We start from the raw sequence: 9,670 nt of genomic DNA, 5'->3' as shown, positions 1-9,670 counted from the left end.
TCCCACCACGCCACACTGTCTTTGTGTGGTAGCGTCTGGAATGAGTGAGCACTGGTTTTTTTTCTTTTTTATGTTGCTCTGTCTGACGGTTGAATCCTCAGCACAGGTGCCATGAGTCTGCGTCCTCATTTCCGGCTCACCACCCACGCGGCAGCCATGACACCGCTGCAGGTTCTTGCGAACGAGTGATCTCTATTTGTACATTACCCATGAGCACCTCTGCTGCAAGGTGTCTGGGAAGAGGAGGGAGCGCCCCCTCTGGCATTTGTCGGGAACACAGCCTTTATTCAAATGAAAGGGATCAGTGACACAAGACAGCCAAGTTCCTGAAACTGCCCCTCTTCATCCTTTTCTCCCGTGGTCACCCCCGTTTGAAGCCAGGAGTGTTGTGAAGTTGCATCGTTGGCATCCAGGAGCAGGTGCGGTGGTGGCGGCAGGCCTGAGGTATCTGACACAGTGTGGTTGTGGGGCTCACAGGCTTACAGCATCCTCTGCCTGTTCCTGGCGTGACAGCTCTCTGCATCAAAGGCAGCCTCCCACCACAGTAATAAGTCACACAGGACGTGTGTAGAGCAGACCATGAGCCTCAGGGATCACACAGTGGGAGAAGCAGCCTGCCTCTTACCTGCCACTGAGGACCTCTGTGTCCAGAGCATTCATCAGTCCAGCCATGGTGGGAAATGGTGCAAAACTGCCCAAGCTCCTACGCCTGTCTGCATGCACCTCCCGGGAACCCTTTGTGGCCCAGGTCTGATTCCAAGGCTTGAGGGACCCCAAGGGCTGGCTGCTAGACTCTGGGTTTAGACACAGTTATCAGGGGCACACTCAGCCTCTTCTTCAAGCTCGGGGCAAGGGGTCCCATTGTTAGCAGGCTGCACACGGACATAACGAGTTCTGCTCTTGGCTCCCAACTTTCCACATGATCCTCCACACAGTCCCCAGGACGACCACAGGGAAACCTCGCAGTCCAGCGGTGTCTCTGGAACTGGACAAAACACAGGGGAAACCCAATGAGTACTCTGTAAAGAGACGCTTAATAAAAGCAGACATGATTATCTCCACATGTGCACACATCCCAGGAGACAACTCTGTTCCAAAGGCTGAGAGAAACGCTTTTCTCAGGAGTGTAGAACAAGATGCATGATGGGTATCACTGATACAGGTACAAGCAACAACCAAATGCCTGGCTGGAGTTGATCCTTTGCGAAACCGTCGGTGACTGTGGCAGCGTGAGTCCTGGTCTCTTACCAGCTATGGAAGAGGCATTGCAACAGTGAGGACCTCTCTGAGGGGAGGTGGCTCTCTGGCCACAGTGACCTTCATAACTGACATTTCTGAAGTCCTACGAATGCCAGAAAACCCTCGGGGTTGTGGGACCTTACTCCTCCCGGAGGCTCAAACATTTTCAATCATGTGCTTTTTATTATGTCCCCTCTGATTCTATCACATTCACAAATTTAAAAACAATCAATTTGGAGTTATGGCTAAACAACCTGGTAATTTCCATTTCCCAGAGCATAATGCAAATGTCCCTATATCCACAACATGTTAAACCAGCCAGTCAGCCAGCAAGGACAATCACCTGCAGGAGTCACGAGAGGACAGTGTGGCACTGGCAGTAGCAACCAGGCTAGCCGCTCTCAGGGCAGGACCCCATTTTTAGGAGTCCTTGTGCTGCTGCAATCAATTGTGGGACTCCAAGAAACAAGGCAGATGTTGGTAGAATTCAGAAAGGAACACAGAGGTTGCAGATGTCAGATACGGTACCTGGAACATTCTAGTAGATGCAGCAAGTCTCCACAGAAGAAAGGGTGGGAACAGGGCCTACAAAGACCCTTTGGAAAGATGAACAGACCCAATTTTTCCTTGCCTGAGAGTGAGGGCTCTAGCCAGCCTGGATGAGACACATGAGTCCCCATCTTCCAGATAGGGCTAGAAGGCTGCATCCTTCCCAGCTTCCTGATAGTGAAGCAGCAGCCAAGGCTAGCTTGACTGGGAATGCTTGCAGCAGCCCTGGTCTGCAGAGGGAGCTTCCCAAATGGGGCTCCCTTCGAGGAGCAGACCCAGGATAAACTGTGTGTGGTCAAAAGTGAGGGAGGTACAGGCAGGACCTGGTGGGAGCGTCCTGGATACACTGACCCCAGGTCTGCTGTTGCGGACCCAAATGTAGCGAGAAAAGCTCATGCCGGCTGTGCTGGGCATTCTGCCCCTCCTGGCAGTTGGCAGTCATGAGGACATGAGGGGATTAGGAAGAACACATCAGGTGGGCGGATTGAGAAACCCTAGCTACAGGCAATGGCTTTTTAGGACAGGGGACACCTTAGGACAATCAAGCATGTTGTTTCTCAGCTGTCCTGGGTAAGGAAATGCTCGGCTGGCTCTACCATCCAGGCGGAACTACAGGTAGAAATCCCTAAAGTTCCCTGTCAGCAGAGACGTGGTCCCCCACCAGAGCGGAGGGCCACGCCCACTCTTCCCTCCCTCGTCATCCCCAACCTGCTGTGCTTGCTTTGCTGCGTCCCCTGCACTCCCAGCACGCTACCTCCCCAGGCCTGAGTGGGTGGCTAACCGCCCCAACGGTGAGGTAAAAGGACCTCTCCGGTGGCCTGCCCGCAAGTAGCTCTTCCCACAAGACTGTACTGTCTGTCCGGGTGATGCCACTGTCCAGTGTTTGCAGGACTGTCCATCAAGAATGGGAGCCGGAGATACACACCTCAAATGTCTGTCAGCATGCCAGCCCGTCAGCATGCCAGCCCGTCAGCATGCCCATCCTCCTGCCTGACCCTGGCCTGGCCAATGCATCAGGACAGACACCATCCCAAGTGGCCAGGAAAGTGAGTTGGCTGCTGAGCCAACACAGCCTCAAAGGGCCCAGTCATTCTCTGTGCCCTTCCTCATGCAAGGGCCGCTGGACATCTGACTGTCTGGAGGCTGCTGTGCAGTGAGGGGACCATGATTCTCATCCTCAATGCTCAGCTTTCTCAACTCCGGCTGATGCCCCTGAGGAATGAATACCTACCTATTCGCAGACTCTCAAATTGTTTATGGAAAGATGAGAAGCCTAGACTGGCCCTGTGAATTGGGAACTCTGCACTGGCCACAGCCAGGCAGGGCCCAAGCCCCCATGGGAGTGTCACGAATGCCATGCTTCCGCCAGCCAATGCCCTCTGCTGTCTCCAGTGGAGGCACAGTCGGAACCTAACTCAGTGAGTTTTCCCTTCCATCCCCTTGGGCTGTGACATTCAGGTCTCTGAGTGCATTTCTGATGCTTTACTGCCCCCTAACTATAACTAGGGTCCCTTTCCATTGTTCAGGGTGTTTCAACAGTAGAGACTGTCAAAGTTTTATCTGCAGTCTTTGAATCCACCAAATCCTAAACCTTTAAAAATTAATACCATCTCCTAAAGAGTGACGAGAATCCGCCTTTGAAATTGCTCTGGCTCATTTCCTGTGACCTTGGAAGCCTGGGAGATTCTGTAGACTCAGCTATAGACAAGGGCTAACCTGGGATGGAAGGAGCTCACATGTTGTGCCTTATGCTGGGCTTTAGGATCTAGTGTATGACCTTGGATGGCATATAGCCCACGGGCTCCAGGGCACAAACTCAGTTGTGTCTTCTCACCCCAGTTCAGCCAGTGACGACATGGAGAAGCGATACAAAAGCTCCAGCACATTCTCCAGCCTGTCTACCCGGGGTCAGCAGAAGATGGAAAACATGGACATTACCTGAGAGGCTGTCAACAATTTCATTGCCCCTGCTGGCCAGGTCCAGGGAAGGTGGGGCAAAGGCCCTGGGACTCTGCCGAAGCCGCACGAAGGTCACTTTGGCAATGGGAGGCAAGGACTTCAGGCGTGGGTAGTAGAATGAGTTTGCTGGGTGACTGGGTGATGAGGAGGTTATCTGGATGGCGGAAAAGGAGAGCTGGCACAGAGTTCTGAGAGTCCCACTTTCAAGTGTCAGTACCCAGCATCAAGCAATACATTGCCAGCAAATACTCCCAACTTGGGTCTCATCGGAGTGGCTCTCAAGCCCAGCCAGCATAGCTGGAGGTGCCCACATACCCTCTTCCCAAGACTGAGGAAGACTGGCCATTCCTTCTGTCTCCTAGAGGCAATACTGTAGCTCAGCTGGAACACTTGTCCATAGAGCTCCTGGTTGCCCACCAGGCAGGACTGTATGCATATACCTCCTCACTGGAAGGGAAGCACCGTGCAAGCCCCCCCCCCCCCCCGTATCCTGCTCTTCTCTCTATAGTACTGCCAGATCCCAGGCAGAGCCACATTCCACTCTTAACCAGAAGCCACCAGAAACAGGATTATTTTCTCAGGAGGAGCTGAAGCCTGGGGTGGCTAGAAGTTCGCCTAGGATAAGCCAAAGCCTTTTCCCTGTCCTCACAAATCCTCACAACCAGGCCAGCCCCCTTCTTTTTGTTCCACCCAACTCAGAATCCAGAGCTGCCTATGCAGTGGGGGGGGGGGTGACTATGCAGCGGGGCAAGGGCATGGACCACTTACCTCGGTCACTGTGTCCTGTGGGATGGTGGCAAAGTTGGGGGAGGAGAAGGTGAAGCCGCTGTCTGTCCCTGCATCATGAGGGTAAAGATCGAGGACCACCTGCTCCTTCCAGCGTCCTCCCTCACACAGGTCCAGACTGTCAATGCCCACAAACCAGTCGGGGCTGGGGACAATTCGTACCACGAAGGACACCTGGATGGGACCGGAAGGCTCAGCAGCTGCAGCCTCAGGACACACCCTCTCCTCTGCTAGCAGTGACTCACCAGCGAGTGCCTAGGGTGCACCTCCACCTCTGCAGAAGTCTGCCCTGTCCCGCTGGTGACAGCAGCGGCTGAGAATACCGCATGCACACTCTGGAACTTCTCTCCTGCAGCTTCGATCTCTTTCATCAGAGCCCAGGCTTCACCGCGCTCAGCGAAGTCCCTCAGCCCGTTGCTGACATACTCATTCTTCCTCCACATACTATAGTCAGAGCTGTGAGCTGCCCCTGTGAAAAAGCCTGACTGCATGAGTGGCCACCTGGGACAGGTAGTGATGGGGGCTACAGACGTCAAACCCGCGTGGCTGTCCCCCCCCCAGTGGACACCATGCCACCCCCCCAAATTTCAGCTTCCTGGCTGAATGGCAAGGAGCCACATCCAGTCCTAATAAGGAGAGGCTAGGTTGTTGGGACACACCTGGCTGGGTGACTGGTGTCCCACCAGCCTTCCTGCGACCACTCTGCCCTCCACTAGCCACTAGTTCAGTAGGTCCAGCTTCCTGCCCTGTAGCCTCCTGGGTGGGGCAGAGGAGGAGAGATGCCCTTACCCAGCAGAGAGGACCACTGTGCAGGTGGCCGGAACAGAGGATACTGCTTGGGGAATGCGGTCTGGCTCCACTTGCCAGTAAAAGTGATGCTGTATCTAGCCAGGGGCCGGGCTGTACAGATGGATTCTCCCCCCAGCGGCTGGCCTGTGGCGGAGCCTAGCATGGCCAGGAGGAAGGTCCAAAGCGCTCTGCCCAGGGAAAAACTCACGGTTTCCATCACCTACAGTAGAGAGAGAGAAGTGTTGGTACCTTTAGTCCCAAGAGGTCCCTGCCCAACTAGTCCCAGCAGAGAACAGTATGAACTCCCAGATTGGTGAGATGCCTGCCTGCAAAGTAACTCCTGGATCCCCAAAATGTTCCTTTGAGAGTTTTCCAGATTCCATCCAGACAAGAGAAAGTCACCAGGTTACAGGGTATATGGTTAGTTTCACTGCCTGTCAACAAGAACCTCCCTGTAACTTGCAGGCAGAGAGAGCCTCAGCATCTTACAGTTATCTCTGCCAAGTGCGGCAGGCAGGAGCCGCACAACTTCTGATGCTCCGTGCTGTGTGTCTTCAACACTGTGAAGTGTGCCTGGTGCATACGCATCACGTACTAGCCATGCATGTGACTTGGTCAGCAAAGCTCAGGTCATGCCCTGCACCCAGGGTAGTCTCTGGAGTGTTACAGATTCCTGGTCCAGGAGCCCCCAGGCCCTCTTAGGATGTGTACACCTCACTCACCTGGCAGGAGCAGCAGAAGCAGGCTGCCGGGTTGTCAGCTGGAGGACTGGTCCCAAGATCCTATTTATGCCCAAGATTAGTGGCTCTGGCCAACAGAGAGGTCCCAGCTCTTCCTGTCTTCTGCCTCAATGCTGGGCCCCAGAAACTGGCAGAGCAGACTTGAGACAAGGAAGGAAGGAAGGAAGAGACTTTTCTGCTTAGCAGGAGCTGTTCTTCTCAACCCTCCAGGCTCTGAATGCAGTGACCTGCTTCAGGCTGAGCTCACTCTCCGCCCCCTCGAGCTAGCTGCTGCCCTGCCCACCCCTTTCTTTGTCTTTCCCTCTCTCTCCCTCTCTCCCCGCCCTCCTCCCTCCTCCCTCCTCCTCTGGGTAGTTGTTGCAAGGAGCTCTGTGTTCGAGGATAGGAGTCTGGGCCCAGCGACCACACTGGTGCCTGTCTGAACTGCCACAGATGTAACCAGAACGTGGCCCACGACTGCCACTTGACAAGTGGCTGCGGGAGGTGCTGAGAGCCCCAGGTCACCAGCTAAGCTGTAGCTGGCTTTGGAGCTCTGGGTTTCTGCCAGCTTCTTTCTCATCAGGGTCTGGACTACACAACAGTAAAGGGCCATACTGCTGGCCAAAGGAAATCTGCACTGCTCAGGTGTCCAGGGCCCTACTCCTCCTCACCTCCAGGCCACTGTCCTTCCTTTGGATTGGGTTGTAGATTCTGACTTTACTGCAGCTCAGTGTCAGGAAAATACTTAAGGAGAAGGGGGACATCTTACCCAGCCTCTGCTGGGTCCCCCCCCACACACACCAAAATATCCAGAGAGCTGATCCAAAACACATTCTGGGTTTTGGAACAAGTTAATGTCTCACTGTCAGACAGACAGTGAGAGAGAATAAATAGAAGCAGCAAGGCTAGAATGCAAACAAAGCAAATGACTTCACCCTCATTTCAAATAAATGTCGCAGCCACAGAGTCGGCAGCCGTGAACACAGCATCTAGGCTCCAGGCCTAGAGGCCAAAGACAAACTGCTCCAGTCCTTCTGAAGCTGTGGCCGGTGTGCCGGCCCTGGCTTCCAGGCTCTAAGGTCACCAAGTCACCTGAGGCATTTGTCTGTGGGTTCTAGCGTGACGTGCTTACCAAGTCACAGCAAGTGCAAAGAAAACAAAACTCACTTAAAATAGCAAAGCTATTCTGTGTCAACAGAGACTGCACAACATCTTAAGCTGAGAAGATATATTTCACAAATTGATTAAAAATGTGGCATGGCTTGTGAGCAATACACACTCCTGAGAGAAGATGGCTGGGCCGCTGTGTCTACTACAGCTCATTTGATAAGGGTGTAGAATGAAGCCATGAAGGTAATCCAGCCTGGAAGGACATTAGAACAAGGAACTTCTTCTGCTTTTTTAGATAAAAGTGCCCGTAGGCACCAAGGAAAAATTCCACTGTCCCTTCACAGAGGTAGACAGATGCTCTTATGAGCCAAACTTGACCTTGTGAAGGATCTTTATCACTACACACAAACACTGACCTTTGACTTGGAGGCCTCTTTTCCCCTTACCTGCCTTGTGCTCTGGAACTAGTTGTAGACCATGCTTGTCACAGGATCCAGTTTCTCACTTCTGACAAGAGTTACATGGGATGAGAGGGCCAGGACACTCACAGTGTTGCTCAAGAGATGCTGCAGGGGCCAGGACGCTCAGTGTTGCTGGAGAGGGACTTGGAAGGGGGGCAAAACTCCTTGTGCTTTTTAAGCAGGTGGATGGAGTATGCACATGAAGATAAACATATCCCACTCCCCTGTGTGTGGGGAGGTCCTTAGTATCAGCTACAGGGCTGTACCTAGAACCAGCCAGGCCAGTCTCCACTAATAGGAGTTTAGGGTCCTAGGAAGAGGATAGAAAATGACTCCTGCCCAGCCAGGAGTCACTGTGGCAACTTCAGTCCAGCTCCTGCCCCATGCCCAGCTGGAGGCCCTAAGGCTCACTCTGTTCCATGGGGCAAGATGGTAGTTAACAGCCCCAGCCCAGGGCAGCAGGGGGCTCCTTTTCTAGCCTCCAGTCCACGATGTCTGTGTGGCTTGGGGATCCACTGATTTGTGCAATGAGAATGGGCCAAAGACAGTTGCCTACAAGCAGAGTTGCAGCTGCCAAGCCAAGGCTGCCCTAGGAGGGCTGGGCAGGAGGATGGCCAGGCAAGACTCCCTTTAGTGGTGGCAGTGTCCCCTTGGGGAGGAAAAATGCCTTAGAAGTTTCATGAACATGATGGGACATGGGAAGGATTCCGCCATGGCCTAACAATGGCTCTTTCAGGGCCCACCTACAACCCTCCCTAGGTGTGGCACAGGCCCCTAGGCCTGACCCGGGCAGAGACATGCTCCCAAGCCACATCTTCTGACTCAAGCTTGGGATCCCCACCCACAGGGTGGCTGTCTCCTGTGTGCACACAGGCTTCAGGCAGGGCTGGTTGCCAGGTGCCCCTGCTGGGAATTAAAAACTCACCCTCAGATACCACATGCACCAGCCCCACAGAGCCACAAGTCTTGCTCGCTGGCTCCAGCCGGGGCCATGATCTGTGCTCTGTGTACATATACTTTCTGGAGGTTGCTGCCACCCTTAGACAGCGTCCCCAGAATGGGGCCACCAGACTGGCTCTCCTGTGAGCTCCCCCTCCCCTTTCTGCTAGGCACTGAGCATTCCCAGCACTGGGTATTTGCTTGTAGTCCCTCTGCCTAAAGAGAGCTCCCCTAAAGTGGTTTCATGCCCTGCAGCCATCCCAGCCCAGAGGACTCACACTAGCCTTTTACCCCCTTAGTGTTTTTACTTTCATCTCCTGCAGAGAGGGACATCCTTCCAGGTTTGTAAGCAGCCTGAGTTTTGCTGCAGGGTGTTAAGTGCTCGCAGAGGCTGAAGGCAGACTCTAGACTGGGCTTCCAGGCACAACTTTAGGAGTTATGCAGGCAGCTGGGCTACAAAGTTGGCTGCTGGCCCGGCCAGCTCAGGAACTTGTCCTCCAGGGCAATGCTGCCCAACGGCTCCCCTCCTTCACGCTGGCCTCTCCTTTCCTGTCTCCCATGTCACTATTCTAGGTCAGATTTCAAATCACACCTCTGACTCAGGGCCTGAACTATATCCAGTAACCAAGTCCTGAGCTCAGCCTTGTGGCCTTTGCTTTCTTGGAAAACACCTAAGAAGAAAATGAGAGAGCGAGAAGCCCAAGCACCCATAGCACCCACCCATCCCTGTCTGCTTGCCTTAGTCCCTCTGAGCTAATGCAAGTGGGGTCATATCCAGCTGCTTCCCGTGTGTGAGCGTAAGCACTGTAGCCGTGCATCCCCAGAAGGAACACTGAACACACGCCCACCCCACCCCCAAGTCAGCACAGTAACAACCGCCCTGCAGGGGGCCAGGCCAGGCGTGTGACAGTCTGGAGAAGACCTGCTGATGCTCTGTGGCTTTAATACAGATTTTTCTTCTTCCACTGGGCTGTGCCTCCTTTAAATGTGGACCTGGGAAGGACTGCCAAAACCTGGTGACCTGAGTTCAACCCCTAAACCCATGTAAAGGTGAAAGAAGAACCCCATTTCACAAAATTCTCATGAGCCCCATGGTAGAACAGAAAATAAAGTGTGGGG

At 53.8% G+C, this 9,670-nt stretch overlaps 1 protein-coding gene across 2 annotated transcripts; it reads right to left on the bottom strand.

The window, feature by feature from the left end:
• Positions 1-264: 264 nt before the first annotated feature.
• On the bottom strand, positions 265-6,796 carry LOC127233741 (spondin-2). Of its 2 annotated transcripts, none has more exons than XM_051200315.1 (6): positions 6,713-6,796; positions 5,323-5,542; positions 4,779-5,002; positions 4,516-4,707; positions 3,727-3,901; positions 265-985 (listed from the first exon to the last, which is right to left on the bottom strand). In XM_051200315.1, the coding sequence occupies exons 2-6, from the start codon at positions 5,537-5,539 to the stop codon at positions 801-803; spliced, it is 993 nt and encodes a 330-aa protein (XP_051056272.1). In that variant the 5' UTR covers positions 5,540-5,542; positions 6,713-6,796; the 3' UTR covers positions 265-800. The 2 variants fall into 2 exon arrangements, with proteins under 2 accessions (XP_051056272.1, XP_051056271.1); XM_051200314.1 differs by lacking the exon at positions 6,713-6,796 and adding an exon at positions 6,045-6,248.
• Between the last annotated feature and the right edge of the window lie 2,874 nt (positions 6,797-9,670).

Source organism: Phodopus roborovskii, unplaced genomic scaffold (genome assembly GCF_943737965.1).
Source record: "Phodopus roborovskii unplaced genomic scaffold, PHOROB, whole genome shotgun sequence".
In the NCBI taxonomy this organism is placed as follows: Eukaryota; Metazoa; Chordata; class Mammalia; order Rodentia; family Cricetidae; genus Phodopus; species Phodopus roborovskii.
This window is presented reverse-complemented; position numbering and strand designations above follow the sequence as displayed.

What these genes read in the sequence shown, in the direction of transcription:
- LOC127233741 (XM_051200315.1), bottom strand. Translation starts at nt 5,539, where the DNA reads ATGGAAACCGTGAGTTTTTCCCTGGGCAGAGCGCTTTGGACCTTCCTC. An exon ending in ACAGTGGTCCTCTCTGCTGG is followed by an intron (nt 5,003 to 5,322) that starts GTAAGGGCATCT and finishes GCTTTTTCACAG; the next exon opens with GGGCAGCTCACAGCTCTGAC. An exon ending in TGCACCCTAGGCACTCGCTG is followed by an intron (nt 4,708 to 4,778) that starts GTGAGTCACTGC and finishes GGTCCCATCCAG; the next exon opens with GTGTCCTTCGTGGTACGAAT.